The sequence below is a fragment of the Bufo bufo genome, chromosome 1 (genome assembly GCF_905171765.1).
Source record: "Bufo bufo chromosome 1, aBufBuf1.1, whole genome shotgun sequence".
NCBI classification, from domain to species: Eukaryota; Metazoa; Chordata; class Amphibia; order Anura; family Bufonidae; genus Bufo; species Bufo bufo.
The window spans coordinates 767,255,258-767,280,186 of record NC_053389.1 but is presented as its reverse complement, the minus strand read 5'-3'; the positions used below and the strand labels follow the sequence as shown (position 1 = coordinate 767,280,186).

General features: G+C 45.4%; 1 protein-coding gene across 1 annotated transcript in view; it reads right to left on the bottom strand.

Moving 5' to 3' along the window:
* LOC120986257 (G protein-coupled receptor kinase 5-like) overlaps positions 1–24,540 on the bottom strand; it is a 76,491-nt gene extending 51,951 nt beyond the window's left edge. The window contains exon 1 of the mRNA XM_040414736.1: positions 23,855–24,540. Within this exon, the coding sequence (XP_040270670.1) occupies positions 23,855–23,906 (52 nt within the window). The 5' untranslated portion in view covers positions 23,907–24,540. The remainder of the gene's footprint in view (positions 1–23,854) is intronic.
* Positions 24,541–24,929: the final 389 nt, after the last annotated feature.

Here is a 24,929-nt window from a genome sequence, read left to right as displayed (position 1 = left end):
CATGTCTTGACAGAGGGAAAAAAAAAATGGCTATTTCCAAGGAGAACAAACAGAATTTTAAAGTCGGCTATTTATATTAAATGGGTAGTAGGAGACTAGAAAAAAAAAGGGTCTGGTTTTGTTTCGCCAAGATACAGCGCCACTCTTAAATATCGGTAGCGTTTGGTACTTCAGCCTTGAATAGAATGCAACCCATAAACAAAACCCAGTCATTATCCCGTGGGGCTTGCTAGAGGGAAAATGTACGAGTGGTGGTCCAAATAAAATACAAGGATGTCTCGAGTCTGCCCCTCATACAGTGTGCCTCTCCATTCTGGTCATGCAAGGTCCCAAGTGGGAGATCCATCCAATATGATGACCTAATGCATACAGGTATGGGGTGGTCTTCATGACCTGTTTAATAAAAAAAAATACCAAGAAATAACTTAAAAATCAGTACAGAATATAACATTTTACAAGGCTACACAGCGGCGATTTAAATGCCTATGTTTATTACACTCATCTGATCTGTCACAAGGATCTGTTTGGGTTGCGTCAGTAACAGCAGCGGCACGGATCTGCCAACCAAGTAAAAACGTTTCATTTCCATTACAAACTATTATAATTTTGTATAAACTGCCTACGGTTTCCGGCCCTCCCCAGACCCAGTTGCCTAAAACAGACCTAGCAGAACCCTCCGTCATAAGCACATCCCGGGAAATCAAGACCATGAAGATTTGGCAAAGCTCAGCAGTATCAAAGTTATCTTGAGGAAACATGCTGAATATAGACTGCTGACGAAAGTAGAGTGGAATTTGCAGTCTGAAATTAGGAATAATAATAATCTGTTGAGGAGAATTTCTTGCTAAGGAGGTGACCTCTAACCTTTCTGCAGAACTTCAGACATTATACCAATTGTACTAGATTACAAAGAATACAACATTAAGTAAGGGACCTTATTGTTGGTCAGTGAAGAAGCTTCCTAGTTGGACAGTTGTGTCTAGTCATGTGCACAGTAATGGCTGTCATCTCGGCTCCATCCTATGTTCTTCCCATGTAGGTGCTGACAACCATGTGTCTAGAATGGTTCTGACCTCAATGGGAGGAGATGTCTATGGCACAGGGAAAACAGGCGTCCAAAATGTCCAGTTTCTTGGTAGAGAAATGGCATGACAAGCACCAGTAAAGGCATAGTGGTTTGTCTTGCTCCTCACAGAAGACAATGACATTCTCAAAGAGAACATGTCTTGACCAAACGATGCCCGCCTATACCCCAAGAACAAGATGCCAGCAGCTACTGTTGAATAGACAATGGTAAGAGTGGTGTCTAAATCACCTCAGAAACCCTGCTGAAGCATACCGCTGGTCTCGACATAATGTTCATGTGGTGCTATCATCGGCAAGCAGACATACATACTAGAAGAAAGATGGCTGAACCCATCAATTACAGCAGCTAACCATATAATGTGTATTGGGCTGAGCCGAACAGCCATGTTTGAGTTTAACATATCCGATTTTTTGTTAGCATGGGAGAGAGGTGTCTGGCAGAGGCCTATTCCAACCTCCCTATAGAGAACACAGGTATGCTCATGACTGCTGGCCAAAACATCTTACACTGGAGGTATTCGAGATGGGATTGCTGTTTGAGGATAGTGAGCACATGAGGATCCCAATTCTCCATACTCCTCTATGTAGAATATAAGTGACTACCAACCAAAGAGACCAAAATAAAGTTCTCTTAACATCAGAGATGATGGCTAAATCTGGAGCAGATCAATCTGGGATGAGAACTTGTTGGAATCTACTGGAGGTGACCAGAATCTAAAGTTATATATAATAAAAATGGTAGACCCCAGCCTCAACGATGACCTGGCTCCTGGGAGAAGTCCAGGCCTGGCTTTGATAATGAATACTGTAGGTTTCCCTCCTTTGTCTAGAAGAGTACAAGTCATGTCAAGCTACAATACAGGTCTAGAAAAAGAGCAAAAAAATAAAAAATAAAAATAAAAATCAAAGATAGCCATTGACTGAATTGCTGTCCATCACCCCCCAACCTCTATTCACATGCATACCTGGCCTTACTGAGCGTGCATGTGTTCTGAATGGGGAGAGGTGAGTAAGCTGCTTCCAGACATCTCTGCCAATAGCTCATCTACCCTTAGAACTGAAGAATCGTGCATTTTATAGGGGTTATCTGACCTTTTTATATTGATGACCTTTCCCCAGGATAGGTCATCAGTATTTGATCTGGAGGGGTCCGGCACCTGGGACCCCTGTGTGCTTTCCACAGCCGCAGGTCTGTTCCACAAAGGATAGAACATGCCATATTCTTGGCCACAAATGTGGACAATGGACCTATTAAAGTAAATGGGAACGCAAAAAAAACAAAAAAAAAACTGATGCCATTCGTATTTTGCGGATCCTTGTTTTGAATTTACAGTTCCCCCATTTGCAGCTTTTTAAACGCCACTGCACCTTTTTCTGAAAAAGGGGAGTAGTAAGGGTGGAAAGTGGGAGGTGCAGTGGCCTGGCGAATTTATCTTCTTTAACGCCAGTTTTTGGAACCGCTGTAGATTTCACTCTAGCGCATTCTCCGGCAGCGCAGGGGATATCATAGACTAGGGTAAAATGCTGGTCTATGATAAATTCCCGCCTAGGAATGAATACAACTAAGCCTTAAAAGGGTTTTGCGAGACTTAAATACTGATGCCCTATCCTCAGGATAGTTCATAAATATCTGATCGGTGGGGGTCTGACACCCAGGACCCCCACCAATCAGCAGTTTGAGAAGGCGCCGGCGCTCCTGCCAGTGCTGCAGCCTTCCCCTTGCTCACCATGCACAGCGCCGTCAGTTGTATAGTGGCCGTGCTTGGTACGCAGCTCAGCCCCATTCACTTCTATGGGGCTGCCTACACCTAGATCACATGACCGATGAAAGTCACATCACATGGCCTACGGAAAGCTGTAAGAAGACTGGGGCGCTACTGCGAGCACCAGTTCCTTCACAAACAGCTGATCGGTCATCAATATTTAAAGGGGTTTTCCACGATTTTAATACTGATGATCTGTCCTCAGGATAGGTCATCAATATCAGATCGGCGACTGTCCAACACCCCGCACCTCCACCGATCAGCAGATCGACGAGAAGGCCGCGCTCCGTGCGCTAGTAGCCGTTAACATTGCATCGGTGTAATTACAAGAAGCCGTTCTATTCACTTCAATAGGATGACTCCTTCCTATTCAAGTGTATTCTACAGAGCCGTCCCGTAGAAGTGAATAGGATGGCTTCTTGTAATTACACCTGCTCACCTCTGCTATGTCGACGACGAGCAGGTAAACAATAAAGCTGATCGTGGAGGTGCTGGGTGTCGGGCCCCCGCCGATCTGATATTGATGACCTATCCTGAGGATGGGTCATCAATATTAAAAGCCCAGAAAACCCCTTTAAAAGGGAACCTGTCAGGTGCACTCTTCAGCCGTCACTGAAGGCAGCATTAGTGTAGTAACAGACCCGCCGATTTCAGTGGTCGGTCACTTCTGTGATGGCAGTCAGTACTTTTAGAGTACCGACACGCCAAACTTGACAGCTTGTGCCAGCACTGAGGGGCAGATGAGTCCGATGAGGCTTGCTGCCCCCGTCCTCCTCCACCTCCGGACAATGAGAGATTACTTTCCCGTTCTGCATAGAAAAGAAACTTGTCAATCATATTCAGGAGGGGCGGGAACAGTGTAGGGTTGTTGCGAGTATCGAATTATCAATACTTTTGTACCGGTATCAATTCGATACCGGGATTGAACATTTACCGAGACTAGGCTGCGCTACTGTGCAGCCTAGTATCACAGAACATGGCGCGTGCTGCTCAGCGCGCTCCATGTTCTCCTCAGCAGCACAGGGGAGAAGGAAGCAGTCTCTCCCTCCCTCCCCCCTGTGCTGCTGCTGCCACCAATAAGAAGAGAGGAACTGTGGCCACTGCGCCACCAATGATGATAACTAAACCATTAATACAGATACAGGAGGCGGGTGCCAGCGGCAGAATCACATAGCCGGCACCCGACCTCTATGATAGGGAGCTGCGATCAGCGGCAGTTAACCCCTCAAGTGCAGCACCTGAGGGGTTAACTGCCTCGGATCGCAGCGCCCTGTCATAGAGGTCGGGTGCAGTCTGTGCGATTCCGCGGCCGGCACCCGCCTCCTGTATTTGCATTAAAAGGTTACTTATATTCATTGGTGGCGCAGTGGCCACAGCCCCTCCTCCGCCCCTCTCTTCTTATTGCTGGCAGCAGCAGCACAGGGGGGAGGGAAGGAGAGGGACCCTAAAAGTACTGACTACCATTACTGAAGTAAGCGGGTCTGTCACTACACGATGCTGCCTCCAGGTTCCCTTTAAGCCGGGATTTGTATGGTCGTCAGACTGGTTAAACAGTCTTTGCTATTTTTGACTCTGCAATTTCACTTTCAAGTCTTGTAAGAGATCAAAATCAGGTTACACGTCAATCTTGTTAGGTGCAGGGCGGATATTCTGTATACAGTGTGTAAACAGCCTTCTAGATAGCATCTATCAATGTCTTACGCTGAGGCAGAGCCTATGAATGAATGCAGAATTAAAGGGACACTCAATACAAAGGATCAGGCGAGAAAGAAAAAAAAGTAATGGGAATTAGTCTTGCCGGTAATTCTGATTCCATGAATCCACCATGACTGCACGATATCCAGTTGTATGCCGTCACGGTGGTGAAATAGAAATATATATCCACATGACATAAGGCACATACTGTATGTCATTGGCTGAGGCATAGCCTGCATGGCCTCAATAGCAGACAGAAGATTGTCGGAAGGTTTCTGTACAGCAAACCACCTCCCAGCCAGTAACATGGTGACCTAAACCCATCGCTACTTGAAGAAGCACTCCGGCAAATTTGCTTGGACGTATAACGCTAACCCACTAGGTATATTCTAGCAGTGTAATCTGGGTTACATCCATACATTATGAATCCTTTCATTATGGGCAGCTGTGCCATGTGATACCAGTCTGAACACTAGTCCAGACCTTGCTCTCCTGTGTGGCCGACTTCCTGTGAACCACAGCATTACATCGAAATCTATCAAATTCCTCCAGGCAGCTCTCCGTCACCTCCCGACCCAGCTCCACCTTCTATGTTTCTCTGTATGTCCACCAATGCACTGAGTTTTGCTGAAGATATTTCTGCCTTATCTAACAGACCACATATATAAGGATTTCAAAGGTGGCTCCATACAATGATTAGAAATGGATACCCCCCCCCCCCCCTGATACTGTCTATATGATCTGTGTGTGTTGTGTGCAGAATCTCCAGTGTATCCTAAGAGATGCAGGTTCACAAAGCACTTCCTTGTAACCACTGGAGAAACCTATCACAAGCAGGAGGCAGGGGAGACAGGCTGAAGCACAGGAATACACAGACTCTGCCATGGAAGTCAGGGGACGGCAGTTATAAGTTACTAATATGTTGCTCCTAATTTGATGAAACTCCGCCACCTCTGCCAAGCAAAAAGGCATAATGGGAAATGTAGACTACACCAGTGGAACCATATCGGAGGGGAAGAAGGAATCAAAATGGCAGACAACTTATAAATGGCACATCAACGAAAACAGGTATATACTAGGCATACACAAGGGCCCCTATTATTCTTTAAAAGGGGCTTTCTGGGCTTTGAATATATTGATGGCCTATCCTCAGGGTAGGTCATCAATATGAGATTGACAGGGATCTGACTCCCAGCATCCCTGTCAATCAGCTGTTTGAAAAAAAGAGGCCTCCTCACAGCTTACCAAGCACAGCGCCATACACTGGAGAGTGTCTGTTCTTGGTATTGCAGCCCAGGCCCATTCACTTGGCCATGTGACCAATAAACATCACATCACATGGGCTAGGAAGAGGCCTAAGCGCTCATGGAAAGCCACAATCACTTCATACAGCTGATCAGCGGGGGGGGGGGGCAGGAGTCACACCCCCACCCATCCTGAGGATAGCATATCAATGTGAAAATCCCGAAGAACCCCTTTAAAAGGCTTTACCGACTTGCAAGAAGGGTCTTTTAACAATAACCAGATCCCAAAGTGTCCTCTCGCTGGGACGCCAAGCGATCAGCTGTAATCTCTGAGTTTAATTTCCCTACAGCACAACCACAGGGTAGACTGAGTATTACACAGTGTCCATTCAAGTCAAAGGGTTGTCTGTGTAATGCGGGACAGGACGGGTCCTCCAGAGCGCTAGACGGCGTTTATAACCAGTCTAACCAAGGCATGAGGATTCTGTACAGTGGACTCCCTCTAATAACTCAATCGGGTATATGAAAATGGGTTTTCTAAACTGGACAACCCCTTTAATAACGGCCTATGCTGCACTATACAGGGATTTTTTTTTTTTTGTGGGAGTGCTTCTGCTCTACAACGTGGTGGTGGTGAGGAGAGGACACGGTATTCAATTTCTCTCAACACTTTAGACTTTGCTATAGGGCAGTACTAGAGTGAGGACGCGGAGGTTTTTATAGTACTGTTTTTTTTATAGATTTTTGTAATTCGGTTTCCCATTACATAACCTTTATGTCAAGCGTCCTACATTCCATCACAATGCACGACCAAGGCAAAGTTCACGCCAACCTAAAGATAAGGGCATCCGTCCAGGGTTTTGTATGCTCATGGCACCTCTTGTGGCAGCCTTGGCACGGCGCACAGCTACACTGTTTATCTTCATTAATTGCCCTCCCGAAAGTAAATATTAAAATTGTGAAATCAAATTCAACAGCGGGCAAAAAGTCTGATTGTGTTATCAGAAGACAAACGTTTCCTCCTGGAATGAAGTCAGAGCTCCCGACACAAACCTTGGGGACGTGCCAAAGTCAGCAGCGCTGCAAAGAGCAGGACGCAGCCCGTGTACCACAACACATAATAACACGGCACAAGCCACGGGGTGGGGTCATATACCACAGTGTGCAACGGAGGTCGGAACATGGCCGACACAGGCCAGGGGATACACCGCAAAAGGCGTAAGAGAGACGCCACAACATGGAAAGCATACCGGGGAGGACTGACCACAGGGTGTACTGGAGGTCAACGCGCTGGAGATCGGACGAGAGGGAATTCGAGATTTTCTCAGGCTTGAGGTGGAATGCACCTCCCACCCTTTCCTTAAAGGAAATGTTCATTTACAGTTTATTAGAACAAGGATAAAATATAAATAGCACCAGACATGGCACGTATAAACTGGCCACATTATAACAGTACAGCACCAGCCGTGGTGTCCATCCAGGACATAGAACATACATATATATTAAAAGGGGTCTTCCGCTTTGCATTAAAATCCTTTAAAATAATCCTTTATGAAGGTCGCTGTAATTGCTGCGGAAAATTAAGTTTTAATATATGCAAAACGAGCCTCTAGGAGCAACGGGGGCGTTGCCGTTACACCTAGAGGCTCTGCTCTCTCGAACTGCTGCACCGTCTGCACTTTTATAGACAGGGACAGGTGTGATTAGATATACACTGCCAGGCCCCGCCAAAGTGCAGAGGGTGCGGCAGTTGCAGAGAGAGCAGAGCCTCTAGGTGTAACAGCAACGCCCCCATTGCTCCCAGAGGAGCGATGGGGGCACATATCAACATGGGACCAACACAGATGTCGAGCGCACATGTAACAGGTCAGCCAGTTTCATAGCTACTTAGCAACTACCTGAGCATATTTGCCAAAAATCATAGTAATCCATGAAAACCCCTTTAAGGTACTGTGCGCGTGCCACTCCAATCATCGCCACCGTACAAACAACTTCCTTCTTCTACACTGAAGTCTGCTATCAGAGGTCAGCCCATTAAAAGGGGTATTCCCACAGGACCCCCACTTATATGGAAAACCAGGGTTCCCTGACCCTCCTGGTGAGGCAACTGCTGCATCCAAGCAGAGAAGGAATGAGATGAGGTTGCACATGTGCAGAGTTCTCCATATTCACTTTTACAAACGTTACCAAGGGTCCTACGTGTATGGCATAGACATTCATGGCATATTCTGCAGCTTTAAGATTGATGGTTTATTTCAGCTGGGCAACAGTGGGTGGGGGGGGGGGGGATGAGGTGGTCAGCAGTGAAGGAAGAGTAGGAGGACCTCTTGATAATAGGTAGCCCACATCATCACAATATGCCTTTGGACAGGACTTGATATTACCAAATACATCAATATTCACGTGTCAATAATGTGTACAAAGAGATCCTCAGAATCTCTCGGCGGGCCCACAAAAAGTGAGGTTACCCTTCACATCACAGTGGCGATCCTACGACAGACAGATGGTCAGGACATGGTGTTGTTCTGTTCTCACCCTCGGATTAGGGCATTTGACTAGATTTACATTCTGCTCATCGCTTTTGCCTAAGGTGCAATTTTTTCCAACCAGTCCTGAAGGGTTTACAGAAAGCATTCAAATGTCGGTGATGTGCTGCTCCTGTGTAAACCAGCTTCTGACCGCACACAAAAATACTTCCCAACTCAAAAATACACAAAACCTGAACTCTAATATTTAAAGGGGATGCCTCTCGAAGGCAACCCTTGTCTATAGGCCCACAAAGGCATATGAATTTCTTCTGCCACTTGGGATCCCCCTCTATAAAGACAGAACATGGAGTGTACGACCAGCTCAAGCTGCCCTTGTATCTCAAGGACTGCAATTTATCCGATTGGCCACCATGTAATACTACCGGATGCTGCTGAGGAAATTTTTGGCTGGTCACCGGCAAAATTCTACAGATTTTGTGAAACATTAATAAGATGACATTCTTACTTTTGTGCTCCGGTTGAACCTTAAAGGGGTATTCCTATCAGAACATTATGGCATATCCGGTGGCTAAATGTCCAATGGTAAAGCTTCCAATAGGCGAGACCTTCACTGATCTCAATAATGGAACCTGCTGTGAACGAAGAGGATGTTGCGCATGCACGGCTTTCTCCCTTCTCATTGCTAGGGGACTTTTTAAGATAGGTTAAAGCACTTACTCGGCTATTTTTGGATGACCCACAGTAGTGAATGGAGAAATTTGCACATGAACGGCACCCTCCACCCACGACCGGGCCCTGTTCTTGAGATAGGAGTGAGTCCCAGAGGTAGGACCTGCACCTATCTGACCTTTTTGGTATATCCTTTGGGTATGTCATAGATGTCCAAATGGGACAACCTCTTTGACCTGACCATTGACCCAGGTAAGCAGACGTTTACTAGTCGAGTACCCTGATCTAGGAGTGACATTACAGCTTCTATACTAACCACCACTGCCAGAACCTCGGAACTCTCACAGGCTCATCCGGCCAACCATAATTAGTACAGGAACGAGATAAAAGGTTTCAATCCAAATCCTTGCCATATGGTGGCAGTTCTTCTGTGAATTTTGGACTAGAAAGGGTTGACCTACTCCAAAATTATACAATAGGGCTTACACACATATATTAGATATTGACCTATTTGGTTCCAATACGTGGTCACAGAAGTGGTCTGAGCCACATGTTATCCTGCACCTAATCAGAGGCCTTATGACTGTGACCATGACTCCAGATGAAAGCACAGATGTTGCATTAGATAAAGAAGCTTCAAGTAAAGCCAGTAAGCTGAACATAAGAAGTCCAAAGACTGGATTAAGATGCATAAGATTTCACTCTAGGTTTTCACTTACACTCGCCTCAGAGTCAAAACCATCAGCTTTAACGCTCCTTAAGTGACAGGACGCCCGGTTCTATGTATCATTATCCAACCCGATCCCTTTCCAAGACATCGCACATCAGTACAGTCTCATCTCTGCAGGACTACATTCTGGGAAATAGAACTGTTCCCAATAAGTTCATAGGCGCTACCAAGACCAACACCTCCCAATGCCACTCTGGGCTACTGGTCTGAACTAAAGGGCACCAAATGCATCCGTTTTTGATGATCATATGCCAAAAGAGATGTTGATATCTTAATTGTCTCCTTCACAATGTGGCTAGAGGTGGCCAGAATGGGATGGGCTGGTTCTCCATACAGAGTCGAGAGCTGTTAAAGGAGTTGTCCAGCCACCTATAATTGTTTTTTAACTACTAATAATGCTATAAATTAATGAAAGTAGTAATATCTCACCTTACCAATCCACCGCCACTCCCATTGTGACCCTACCCCAGTTCCCCGCCAGTCAATGTTCTTTCTGGTCCAGCGATGAGGTTTTGACATAGACGTGCCATTGCTGCAGCCAATCACTTACTTGAGCGGTAAACTCAGCGGTGTTGACTAGTCATCGATACAGCCTGTAAATGGCTGCAGATGTCACGTGTCATCACTGGCCCAGGAAGAACAGACACCAGCAGGAGACCGGAGAAGCCTCAGAACAGAAGCAACAGGGGATCGGTAAGGTGATTACTACTATTTAAGACTTTATTTAAGCAGTTAAAGATTTTTTTTTTTAGGTGCTGGACAACCTCTTTAAAATACATCTTCAAGGTATCCAGTTCTTCTATTGGTCAGAACCTCCCAATACATAGTAGATTTTTAAGTGAAGGAACCACCAAAACGTAACACAATGGACACACAGACTTCATTTTTCCAAAAATCTAAGATAATTCTCCTCATCACCCTTCCTGTGGTCAGTCTACATGTCCTTTCCTATATTTCTTTTTAATAAAAATGAGTAGGTGGATCACATAACCATAGAAGAATGTGAAAAATGAAAGCGTGTGGGATACTGAAAAACAAACCGAAAACAAAATCAATGACTTAACGATGCAACAAGATTATATTCATAAATTAACCGTGAAAATGCACTTCACCATATAACAACATCGCAAGACGCCCTAAATTATGTCACACGACCACCCAACGAGAGGGGTGTCCACGTAACTCAGCTGACTCTCTGGAGGTCCATTTCAAATCTTCTACACATCACGGTAAACATACTTTCTTATGCAAGTTTTTTTTTACCAACACCCATATAGACTAAGGTATTTTAGAACGTTTAGAACGTCCTTTGCACAGATGGCTGAGAATGCAGATGCCGATTTATTAAGACCTGTGTCTGCGCTGCCGGAGGAGACACGTATAAGGCAGTCCTTGTGCCAGAAGTTCAGTCATTATTTACCACAGTTTGTGGAGGTAGACAACGATGAATAAGACGAGGCCAATGGCCCCGCCAAACCATGCCCCCGTTTCATAAAATTGGGGAAGAGGGCGTAAAATGCTCTCTATGACTAGAAAAGTCTGCATTTCGGTGGATATGTGACTTTTTACGCCAAAAAACGGCATAGGGGGAATGATGAATTTCCACCGTTGCCTGGTACACAAACAATATTGGGTTTTTCCGCCTTAACCAGTGACCTAGTACGACATTTACTAAAGATGCCAGTACTCATAGGACTGAAGTTGATAAAAATGAACAATTTCAATCGTAACGAACATTTGTTGGGTGAAATTTCAAAACTAACGATGGTTTAGCCGACTGATGATGCACCATCGTCGTCTGGAAAGAAGTCAGACGTTGTTGAAATTCTATCCGATAGTCAACAAAAAATACTTCATCCAACATGAAAGAACATTCACAGTAAAGTAGTTTCGGCCTTCGCCCTGGGTCAGTGAACATGGACAGCCATTTTGAACGACTGTAACGGATAATATGGACTAAGGCGGGCAATACACATAAGATGGCCGTTTGCTAATGGGGTCGACAGCTCTCTCCCTTTAACCCTCCATGTATGTGTTCTGAATGGGGTGAAGGCCACTTATCTACCCAAGAACATAACGATCAGGCAGCTGAAACCAAACTACTTAATCTCCCCCCATCGGAGAAGTGTTGGCCAGTCCTTACGATAGGTCCAGCTGACATTTATTCAAGAGTGATGTCTATGGCTGTGTTGGCAAAATTTTTGCTCACCAGAGGATTCTGTCTAACAGTAGTTCAACCTAACGTTCATGGCCACCTTAAAGGGCTACCGCCCAATGGAAGTCTACGAGACTTCAAGAGATAGCCGAGAACTGTACATGACTTCTCTTTGGTAACGTCTTAGAGTTGAATGAAGTAGCAGCATGTGTGATCATCGCTCCATCAGGGGATTTCAAGACCCTGTTCTGTAGAGGTTGAAGCCCCCCCCAAGTTGCTATGGTGGGACAACCCCTTTAAGGGCAGCAGATTCTGTTTAGTGCTAGAGAGAAAAAAAAATATAAAAAAATATATTAAAAAAAATAAATAAAATTATATATATAGAAAATCCTTATACACAAAGACCTCGAAGACAAACTCCTACCAACCCAGCAGAGAAATAAGCAGCTTTTATGCTGCAAATAACAGACAGATGAGATTAGATGGAGACGGGACCAGTGAATTTAGAGAGATAAACTGCTGGGTGAAATCAGATTTCATTTGGCAGGAAGATGTGAAGCCAGATGGTCCAGAACCCACCATACAACCCACCACAGAAGACGAAGAGCAACACACCACAGGGTGAGATCTACGGAAACAAGGGTGGACTGAGTCACGGGGGGAGCGCCCCTAAATGTGCTATTACACTAAATGGGCAAAGAGTAGGCACAGGGTGACCTGTAAATACTGCCATACTATAAGACACGGGCTATATTGCAAAATGTTTGACTTACTAATTGAGTCACTATAGGAACATCAAATTCTAATAAAATTATATTATATATATATATATATATATATATATATATATACACACACACATATACATACACACTATATATTATATAAAAAATATTAAATATAAAAAAAAATAATTACAAACAAATGATCTAACTGGGAATATGATTAAAAACAATGACAAATTAGAAACCAGTACTAATTATATGTGCCAGAAACATGAAAGGAAACCCTGCGATATTCACAGGGGATGTTTATTTTAACATGAAAGGGCAGCGAGACAAATTAGCATAAAATAATCCTAATGCTCTCTCCATATAAAACCAACGCTACAACCAAAGAGAGCTAAGGCACCAGGACTGCATCCCACCACCGGGGTAATGGATAAATGGTTCTTCTAGGGAATACCTCCGATTTTACAAGGGTTTCCTTTATAAGGGGGGGAATCATCTGCCAGAAACAGGAATTCGGCAGACTGTATCATGGTGTGCCGTCAGCACCACATACATAATACAGGCTTTCATCAGGGGCACTCTGTATTCTGCTGTCAGTGCAGGGGAATCCTCAGCCTCGCTGTACTTCATAGAGGAAGGTATTTATATATTAAAATTTTTTAAAAAAAGGCCTTAGAGTGATCACAAAAAGATCAGACCAAAGCAATCAACGCGCTTTGTACATGGCTACCCTGATTTACTGGGTTACGGGTATATTCTGTGTGCCCAAAACTTCTAAAGACGGCCATGCACATTAGACGACGGTCAACTGATCTATCCATCTGTATTTGTTGTTTTTAGCAGATTCAAGGGAAAGTGATCAGCATGTACAATTTCAACATGCCCGATCCAATGTTCTTAAAGGGCATCTGTCAGCAGATTTGTCCCTATGACCTGTTACATGTGCGCTTGGCAGCTGAAGACATCTGTGTTGGTCCCCTGTTCATATGTGCCCGCATGTTTTACTATATGCAAATGAGCCTCTAGGAGCAACGGGGGCGTTGCCGTTACACCTAGAGGCTCTGCGCTCTCTGCAGACCAGGCAGTGTAAACATCATCATGGATGGCCCATGTACGTAATGTAATAGGAGAAGATGGCCGATTACTACAAATGTCTCCTTAGGGCCACCAAACGCATGCTGATAATTCGGCATTAGACAACTGTAGGCCATCAACCCCGTCTTCCAATAACCCGCACCTTACGCTTGGCGTGATGGAGACAAGCGGCTGATGGACACTCACGTCAAGAAAAGGATCCAGGCCTGGGCAGCTGCAGATTTTTCAAAGTGTGCCAGACGGGAAAAAAACATGGGTGTATGAAGAAGGGTATACACTATGATAACCCATTATACAGCCGACTAGCTCCACCAAGTAAGGTAGGACCTAAGGGGTACAGGAATTACAATTTAAAAGGGGATTGTTTGGCATTTTTATGCTTAAAGAAGCACTCTTACACATTTTTATTCTCTGACCTGTTAGAAAGGTACATGATATAATCTGTAGTGAAGATAATCTTCTTACCAGTGACTGTATGTGTGAGTTATCACCTCCCTTCTAATCCTCAGCTGTGTCATGTGACCAGCGCTCTGACTCTCTAAATAACTCTCTATGTGATAATTCTCTATGTATTTCTATGGGAGCCTCAATGTCAGTCTCATAGGAATGAAGAGAGAAGTAACTGACTGTCCTCTGTTTCAGCTGGAGATCAGAGTGCTGGCAGCTGAGAAACAGAAGGGAGGTTATAACTCACAAATACAGTAAGAAAATGACCTTTACTACAGTTTACATCATGCACTTTTCTAACAGGTCAGAGAGTATAACATTTTTGTGGGTGTGCTACTTTAAATCCTCCCAGTAGTAAGCCATAATCACCTGCTCCATGGTTCTCTTCACTGGACTTCTGGTCACCGTCAACCTCCAAACGGATAGAGACACCTGAGCTGCAGCAGCCAATGTCTGGCCTCACTGGTAATGTTTTCTCAAGTGGCACATGTCCCAGTAGGACTGTAGGAAAGGTCATAGACTGGGACCAGAAGTCAAGTGAAGAGAGCGCGGTGAGCAGGTATATGTGCGTTTCTTCACAGGTACCACTTGCGGGGTGGGTGGGGGGGGGGGGGGGGGTTGGTCCACATAAATTTTCTGCCGAGGATCCTGCTGCGTATTTGAGGCAAACCGAAGTCTTGCAAGCAGACTGTGTTGCGGTGAAATCTGCAGTGAAAACGTGCAGCAAAAAAAATGCTGCCATCCGCAGGTCAATTCTCGTACAGAACCAGTCTACCACACGCGGATAAAACCTCTCTGTCGTCACCCGTCAAATCCATGGAAATTATTATATATTTTTTTCCTTTCCGTGAAATATTTAAGACTAGAGTACAGTAGGACCACAGACCATGGCTAGGTTGGTAATACCACTCAGGACACCAGATATTAACGTGGACAGCATTACTCCATGGCAGGACAACCTGCTGGGACCTGTAGTTCAGCAACGAGCAGCCATGCCTGTGTACTGTAAGTAAAGAATGATGTCTCACGACCAGGAAAGAATGACTCCGGCTCCGGGAGGTGGCGGTGTATAGATTCTAGCAATCTTATCTCCGGAGATTGGGGACACAGTCCAAATACCACACGGGTCTAAAAATAACTGACGGCGGAGTCAGTAGAGGAGAAGACGCAAACCACATGGAACTGAGGAAAGTGGATGACATCTGAAGAAATCTCATCTACAGGCTGCTAAAAACTGCCCTGCGGTGCGGATTTTAAAGGGGTTGTTCACTTGATAGAACGAGCAGTTGTAATTACACTGTGGCGCCTCTACGCGCAGGTAATTATGAAGAGGACGTAGCGTCCGCTAACAGCTGTTCGGACCCCCGATCCGATCCGGATGACCTATCCTGAGGATAGACCCAGTTGCACAACCCCTTTAAATCCTCAGCATGTCAATATATGCTACGGATTTTCACAGTGGATTTCACCATTTGCAAAAAATACTCAGTGGAAATTGCGTAGCATAAAGTCCACGCCCGGTGGACCTGTCCCCTCTCCTGACTTGTCCTTTCTAGTAACTATGTAATAATTCTGGAGCATCTATTCTTAGGACTATGCTGTGCCATTGGTTTATTATTCCTGCTAGTAGTTATGAATGAATTGCCAGCAGTTTGGAATGAAGGTCCAGATGGGTGTTACCAGTTAGGGGTGCATCCCATTCCCTGCACAGTCTGACACTATCCAATCAGTGCTGTCAATGTCAGAATGACATTGGTAACACCCATATGGACCTTCATTGCAAACTGCTAGCATTTCACTTAAACTACATGTCCTCCTTAAACTTTTTATGACACCACAACCCAGAAGTCCAATACAGTCAAATTTCTTCCATCCAATGATGTTCCCTATCTTTCATTAAAGGGGTTCTCCGGGCATTTTGGTTAATCAGTACTTTGTAGTTACCTGTGGAAGGGAGATCCTTCAGATAATACTTACGGTACTTTTCCCTCACTTCTCCCATTCTTCTTCAGGACCTGAGTGGAAGAGTCGGCAGCCTGCGAGAGTGGAGCGGGAACCTTAGACTGGGCGGAGCGAGGGACTGGCAAGTATTAAGAAAACCAGCTTAATGCCCATATTTTTCTTAATGCCTAGAGAGACCCTTTAAAGTGGCCGTACACCTTAGACAGCTGTCAGTCAAACCACGCATGCCTGTTGTGCTCTCCAAATTTTAAAAAAATATTTTTTAAATTGCCACTGAGCAGGAGTCTTTTTGATGTCCCGCCACTCCAGTCCCTTCTGGGCACGTGCCATTCAATGTTCAGATGACCGCTGCAGCCAATCGCTGGCCTCCTCGCTCATATGTGTACAAACGGCACATGGCATAATTGGGGACCGGGCAGCAAACAACAACAGGAATTTCTGAACAGTGCCAAAGGGGTCCGAGCTGTATAGAACTCCTTCATCCCAGAGATCGGAGGCGTCAAGGTCACATATTTTATCAGTGTGATCCTCTCATGTATATGGGATGCTAGATGATTATCTTGATCGGATTCCTGTGGAGGAGCAGGATGCACCCACCATCTGGAATCTAAGGGACCACCAGAGAGTCCAAGGAAAGAAAAAAAAAAAGGGGGGGGGATAAATAAAAAAAAAGGGTGCAACAGGCCAGTTATACAAATTACACATAGGCCAATTTCAGCGTGACCAGCTGACCTAATATGTATGGGGGCGTCCCGACTCTCCTGACAACTGATGTTGAAGGGCTGAAGGAAAGAGGGATGGCACAGTTGGATTTCGATACGCCCAATCCTTCGATTCCTTGCAAGATGAGCCACAGCCAGGGGAGCAGCGGCTTACTCCCCTCTCCTGTTTCAGCACACATGCATTCTGGCCCGAGCCGAGCGTGCATGTGTGCGGGACCCAACATGCGTTCTATCATTCATTCATCTAATGCAGGGATTGCTCAACTTGCGGCCCTCCAGCTGTTGCAAAACTACAACTCCCAGCATGCCCTAATAGCTATGGGCCGTCCAGGCATGCTGGGAATTGTAGTTTTGCAACAGGTGGAGGTCCGCAGGTTGGGCATCCCTGATCGAATGCATATGGAGAAGTCTTATCTGTCTGACTTGGAGATGAGCAGAACCAAGTGCACACTGGGCTGAGCCGAGCATGCATGTGTATAGGGGCAGTCGGTGTTCTTCCATCAGAGATAAGCAGCACCAGAGGCCACATAAATAATACAAATCTGCTGCTATAAACACATATAAATGGGCTTCATTTATCAAAACTGTCTTGGTTGTCCATAGCAACCAATCAGAGCTCAGCTTTCATTTCCTAAAGGGCTCTGAAAAAAATAAAAGCTGAGCTCTGATTGGTTGCAATGGGCAACTAAGACAGTTGTACTGTTTTGATAAATGAGGCCCATAGGGGCAGAGATGGTGGGAGGAATGGAAACCAGAATACACAGGCCCACCAGTCGACGTCGCCCCCAGACCCTCCCTGCCAGCACAGGAAGCTCATGGTTTTACATCTTCGCCACACATCATATATCAGATTTGTGTAACGTTCCCACCTGCAGATTCAGCTCCTACCAATCCGGACAGCAGCCCTGCCCCCGCATACATCACATAACGTACCTTAAAACCATAGAAAAAGTACAAGGAGTGACCCCAGAGCTCAGCAGGGTCTCCATGATGTCTTAAAGCCACTGCAGAACCTCTTTTTGAGCAGGAAGGGATGGCTACAAGTCAGTAACTGATCAAAAAGAGAAGGGGGGGCAGGCTTTACATTAACGAGGTTCTGCAGCAGCTGGAGTCTACGTTCTGGACGCAGGGACACACTCCCAACTGGTAACACCCATCTGGACCTTTAATTGCAAATGGCTGGCAATTGATTTATAACTTCTAGTAGGAATAATTAAGCAATAGCACATCATAGAGTCATAAGAACAGACGCTCCAGAATTGTTATTACACGGGGAATGCAAGTAGTTACTGGAACAGACAAGTCAGGAGAGGGGAGGGGTCCTCTTTAAAGTACCACTAGGGGGTGGTACTGAAACGGCTCATTGGCATGTAGTGGATGTACATGGCTATTATCTTCCAGAAACAGCGCCACACCTGTCCATGGGTTGTGTCTAGTACTGCAGATCAGCTCTACTAAAGCGAAAGGGGCTGAGCTGCAATACCACACACAACCTGTGGAGAGATGTGGCGCTGTTTTGGGGAGGAAAATAATTTTTTTAAATAAAAAAAATATCAAAAAGAAGAAAGGTAAAGTGTGTGTAAAAGCTGGATAGCTGAAAGGAGTGCAGTCCGGCCACCACCATCTCCAGTGTGGAGTTTCCAGTCTGACATAATTACTATAATACTTCTAATCACCAGATCGGACCAGTAAAGTACGTGTAATCCGTCTATCCTCTGCGCACATTACAGAGGATTTCTACAGATCAAAAGTCGAGGCCATGAGTCACCCTCGCCTGTCAAGTTCTTAAAGGCCGTGTCCATACAGTGCTCTAGTTCTCTCTGGGCTGGACAAAAAACCAGGACCATCAGGAACCATCTCTCCGAGCAGCAGCAGCGATCCTGCTGTGACTACTGGGGTGACTACTAAGGGCTCGTGCACACAAGAGTATTTTCTTTCTTCTTTTTACGGACCATATGCGGAACAATTCATTTCAATGGGTCCGCAAAAAAACCCCACATTACTCCGTGTTCATTCTGTGTCTGTATGTCCATTCCGCAAAAAAATAGAACAAGTCCTATTAATGTCCGCATTCCGTTCCGGACATCATCCGTATTTTTTGCAGATCATTTCTTTTGTGGACCGCAAAATAAATACATACAGTCATGTGCATGAGGAAGAGGATGGGGACTACTCTGACTTAGGCTATATTCACATGAATGTATTTTGTTTCCGTGTCCGTTCCTTTTTTTTTTTTTTTGCGGATTGGATAAGGAGTTGGACCCATTCATTTCAATGGGTCCGCAAAAAATGCGGACAGCGCACCGTGTACTGTCCGCATGTCCATTCCGTAGCCCCGCAAAAAATATAGAGCATGTCCTATTCTTGTCCGAGGCTAGGCATTCTTACACTGGATCCGCAAAAAAAACTGACGCAACACGGATGTCACGCTGACTTCATCCACATTTTGTGGACAGCAAAATACACATGGTCGTGTGAATGTAGCTCAACAAAAAAGTGGGATGGAGAGACAGTCTGAACACACAGTAGTAACCGCTGCAGGCCAATGTGACTGCTAGGGAATAGCAAGGAATGTTGATAGATTTCAGCTCTGAAGCCTGTAGAACCGTGAAGGCAGCTGTGGATTAGAATACAGGCTGTAACTCCATGTCCTCATCAACAGCACCACTCACGCCGTCTGCCTTGTCTGGTACAGGCCCATTGATGTGAGCGCTGCAATACAAGACACAGCCACAAGGGTGGCGCTATTTCTATGAAAAGGGCAGCTTTCATTTTCTACAGAAAAGGAGGTAAAATCCAAGACGAGCCCAGGTCTGTAATGTACAATTTTCTGGCCTGGAAGGAAACTTCAACAAGACGCCAGCTGCCCCCTAGCCAGTGCCAACGTCGCAAAGGGCTAGAGAAATTAATGCAAAAAAAGGGTCAATTTATTATTATTTCACATTAAATCTTAACTGGCCCCTTAAAGGGCTGGGTCCTGAAGGGGTGTCTAATGCAGGTAACCCCTTTTCCAAGTGCTGTAATATGGCACATCATGGGGGATGTGGTGTCCAGCCCTTCGGTGCCTCTATATTAGCCAGAGTTGGGAGCTGCCGATCTGAAGGACATGTAATTCTATATTACACCTGTAGTGGGCGCTGCAGAGAAAATGTGTAGGCAAATGGAAGTTCCCCCAGTGATCACAGCAGAGGTCAGCTCCATTTCATATGGCGTTACCGTGAGGATACAATCACTTGAACTCATTCTTCACCTTGTGACAACCACCCACAGCAGCCGGGATCAGAGATACCTCCAATCCATGGCGTCTAACCCAGAGATGCTGCACTCCATAATATCTTAAAGGTTAGCCAGAGGGAGGGTGGGGGGGGGGGGATCCTTCTGTTCTCCAATCTCGAAATTGCAGAGCTTTGATGAATTGGTATGACAGCCCGGGGTCTCGTGAAGGTTCCCAGGCCTGCCATTGCAATCTGCCTATTAAGGTAGATTGCAGAATGCCCATAGACTGCACTCGTATACTACTGCAGTCTATGGTACAAGCAAATAAGCATCCGCAGCTTGAAGTCCTCTAGGGGGACTAAAAGTAAAAAACGTATTTTAAAAATCCTCCTTCACAATTTAGATCTAAAAATGAACAGCAAGAAATAAAAATGCCTGAAATCTCCATGTCTGAAAATGCCAAAAACAACTAAAAGCATGAAAACATTTAGGGAAAAAAAATAAAAATGGCCAAATCGCCATTTTTAAGTCATCTCTCCCCCTGAAAAAAACAAAAACACTGTTCAAAAAGTCATATGTACCTCAAAATAGTATCAATAAAAACTACAGCTCACCCCACAAAAAAAGTCCTCACACAGCTCTAAAGATGGAAGCACCGAAAAGATAAAAAGGTGTCAGAATATGGCGATGCAAAGAAAAGGAGGTTTTTTTTAAGGTTATTTTTTTTTTTTTAAGGTAGTAAAACTTAAAGGGGTTTTCTGAGATTTTAATATTGATGACCCCATCCTCATGATAGGTCATCAATATCAGATGGGCGGGGCCCGACACCCAGTACCCCCACTGATCAGCTGGTTGAAGACATCGCAGCGGTGGGCAATTACAAGCTGTCCCATTCACGTCTATGGGATGGCTCCTTCCTATTCAAGTGTACACCACAGAGCCGCCCCGTAAAGGTGAACGGGGTGGCTTCTGCACCCTGAAGGTATTAAAGAGTCTGTCCAGCTCTTTTTAAAAAGGTATTTCCATCAGTAGGATATGCAATCAATGTCAGATAGGAGCGGGACCCAAAGGAGGAACCTGCGCCTATTTCTAGAACAGGGCCACCAAAGTGAAGGAGCGCAGCTGAGCATGCGTGGCCACCCTCTATTTACCAGCAGTCTCATAGCGGTGAATGGAGAGGTGGCTGCGCTTCCTTGGTTATTTACGGCAGTCTCATAGCGTCATAGACTGCTATATGGGGCCCAGGGCAAGAGGGGGCCCAGTCTTAGGCCTCATGCACACGACAGTGTTTTTTCACTGTCAGTGATTTGGCTTCAGTGGTCCGTGTCCCATTTTGCTTCAGTTGCGTTTCCTTGTGTCTTCCTTTTTTTTTGTCTGACAGGGGGGGAAAAAAAGGAAGGTTAATGAAAAGTGTCATTTAATTGCACCAAGGTCTTGTAGGAAAAAAAACGGACACAGACACGGATGACATACCAGTTGTGCATCTGTTTTTTTTTTTGACGGACCCATTGACTTGAATGGGTCCGTCCTCCGTTTTCCACTGACAAGAATAGGACAGGTTATATTTTTTTGACGGACTGGAATCACGGACGCGGAGAAAAAAAAACGGAGGACTATCAGTTTTTTTTCACAGCTCCATAGAAATGAATGGGACCTGCGCTAAACTGTGAAAAATGACGGAACGGACGCACACAACGGTCGTGTGCATGAGGCCTTAGTTGGGATCATCTCCTCTTCTACTGGAGGTGAAAACTTGGTCAGGACTCTGCCCTCTATAACAGCCGGTTCAGACCTGAGCGTTTTACAGCGCGTTCCTACGCGCTGTAAAACGCTCAACAAGGAGAAAGCAATGCTTCCCTATCGGCATGGTTCTCACCTGGGCGTTTTACAGCGCGTACGATCGCGCTGTAAAATGCCCGACGCCCCAAGAAGTTCAGGAGCTTCTTTGGGGCGTAGTGTCGCGCGTTCCCGTACATAGACTTCCGGGAACGGGCGACAATGGGCGTTCGCTTCTCTCAGCGGCGCGATTGTAAGCGCCCGTCCAATCGCGCATACAGAGCGTACGTTCAGTACGCTCTGGTGTGAACCCAGCCTAATTAAAAGGAACAACTTTTAGCAATTGAGGCAGTGGAAAAAAGGGCCCAAGGGGTTTAGGCGGAAACCCTTCTGTCCTGTGTGGGGGGCCGGGTTTGACCCTTGCTATGGGGCCCTCACTCCTCTATGTACGCCACTGCTCATAGCTATGAATGGAGAGGCTGTGCATTCCTTCACTTCAGAGGCCCAGTTCTGGAGATAGGAGCGGGTCCCAAATCTCCTATCTGACATTGATGACATATCCTAGCGATATACCATCATTGTCCCAGATCCCTTTAGTGTTGGCTATCCTCAGTATTCAGTAGCTGATCGGTGGGGGGTCCGACACCCTGCACCCCAGTTCAGCCAGCGTCGGAACTACACAGCACCGCCAACCTTGTAGCGAAGGGAACTGAAGTCAGTATATACTGTACAAGCAGCGGAGACGGCGGCCCGGCCAGGGGGGTAAGTACTGACCACAACAGGGCAGAGAGCAGATGGATTTTTTTATATATTTTTTTAAAAGCCCAGAGAACAGCTTTTAATTTTACCCAACAGTCCTGCAGTAATAAAATATAAATAATAGTAAAATATAATACAAAAAACTGAATGATAGTAAAAAAATAAATTAACCCAAGAAAACACAAGGTACGATAACATCTCCGATAATCACTAAATTATATAATAAACAGAAGCCAGGATGCAGCGCCAGCCCCGTCCCACAGTCAGCGGCCAATAGACCCCCCACTAAATTAGGATGGGGACCATTCGCTCCACTGTAGTAACCGTCGTCTTGATGGGAAAAATAACGATGCACTAAAACAAAAACAGCCGACTGTGTGATGGAGGGTCGATCCCCATGTGAACACAGGCCGATAACTAGTAACAGTCTCACGTAACACGACGGGGCCGAATCGTACATCGGGCGACTGAGGAGATTGTTATTATGAAAAATAACAATCAGAATTTCTTGGTTATTGGTGGTTTTTTAACGGCTTTTACTTGCTTATTGCAATTCTGATATTTCCCCGATGTAAGGCCTCCGTCACACGAACGATACGGATTGGCTCCGGATGCGTTCAGTGAAACTCGGACCATTTTGCAAGTTCAGTCAGTTGTCTGCGATTGCGTCCAGTTTTTTCCCCGCACAGGTGCAATGCGTTTTGATGCGTTTTTCACGCGCGTGATTAAAAAAAAAAAAAAACCTGAAGGTTTACAAACAACATCTCCTAGCAACCACCAGAGAAAAACGCATCGTACCCGCACCTGCTTCCGGATGCAATGCGTTTTTCACTGAAGCCCCATTCACTTCTATGGGGCCAGGGCTGCGTGAAAAACGCAGAATATAGAACATGCTGAGTATTTCACCCAACGCAAAACTGATGCGTTAAAAAAAAAACGCTCATGTGCACAGACCCATTGAAATTAATCGGTCAGTATTCAGTGCGGGTGCTGTGCGTTCACGTCACGCATCACATCCGCGTTGGAAAACTCGCTCGTGTGAAAGAGGCCTTAATATTTTTAATTTTCTAGGAATAAATGGATTATTAGTCATAATAAAAACAAGAAATATTAAATCAAATAATAAAAAATTTAAATAACAAATAAAAAAAACAGCAATAAGTAAAAAAAATTATAAATATTTAAAATAGAAAAAAAGAAAACAAAAACACTATAATAAAAAACAAAACAAAAAAAAAACACAAATAAATAAAAAAAACAACTAAAAAAACAATCTAAAATACTATCGGTTTTCCACCGAGCGGTCGTCTCTCACCTTCGCGGGCTTTGAGCAGCACGGTATTGGCGACGATATTTTCCAGTTCCATTATCTCCCAGTTAGCAGCGGACCAGTCATCCGCTTATCATCGGGCGCAATTAATCTCCAATCTAATGAGTCGCCGATAACGACATGAACGTGGGGTCCACAAAATCCAGGTTATCCCCCAGGAGGACGGGTTTTTTTAATTATTTTTTTTTAAATAGAGAAAATGATCCTAGAATCAGGAGAGAGGGATCTGCCGGGGGCACAAGGCTCTCAGATTCTCCAATACATGGCAGAAATAAAAAAATAAAAAAAGGCTAAAAAATGTAAAAAAAAAAATTCTATGAGAGATTGTGGTCCTTGAATGTGAGCAAATCTAGTGAGAGGCAGAGGTAATGGCGAGGACGGCTACAGCCTGCAGACCGCTGGAGGTAACGGGGGGCAGGAGGATTGCAGTCGGGGGGATCCTAGACGAAGAGCTTACAGGGGAACGGGAGCCCCATAACCGGCAGCTCCGGGCACAGGACGGGGGAGCGGCTCCTCTCTCTGCGGCCGATCACGGAGATGTAGAGGCGGCAGGAGGTCGGGGATCCTCCGCAGTGCTGGTCCCTGACCGGGGGGTGATGATCCCCGGGGCAGCAGGAAGTAACATGGAACTGGAGGCGGTGAATGTAGAAGGTAGATGCTAGGTCCTAGTGGCTGAAGGACCTTTGATGACGTCATGACCATGTGACCAGTCACGTGTGTGGGGAGGAGCCGAGGTCCGGGCTGTATTGGAGGAGGGTCTTGTGGTTTACTCATCAGGATTAGATACTTGGTTGTGTGAAAGTGTCTGCAGGTGTGTGCAGTGTATGTATACAGTGTGGTGTGTGTGTGTGTGCAGTGTATACAGTGTAGAGCTGTGTGTGTGCAGTGTATGTATACAGTGTGGTGTGTGTGTGTGTGCAGTGTATACAGTGTAGAGCTGTGTGTGTGCAGTGTATGTATACAGTGTGGTGTGTGTGTGCAGTGTATACAGTGTAGAGCTGTGTGTGTGCAGTGTATGTATACAGTGTGGTGTGTGTGTGTGTGCAGTGTATACAGTGTA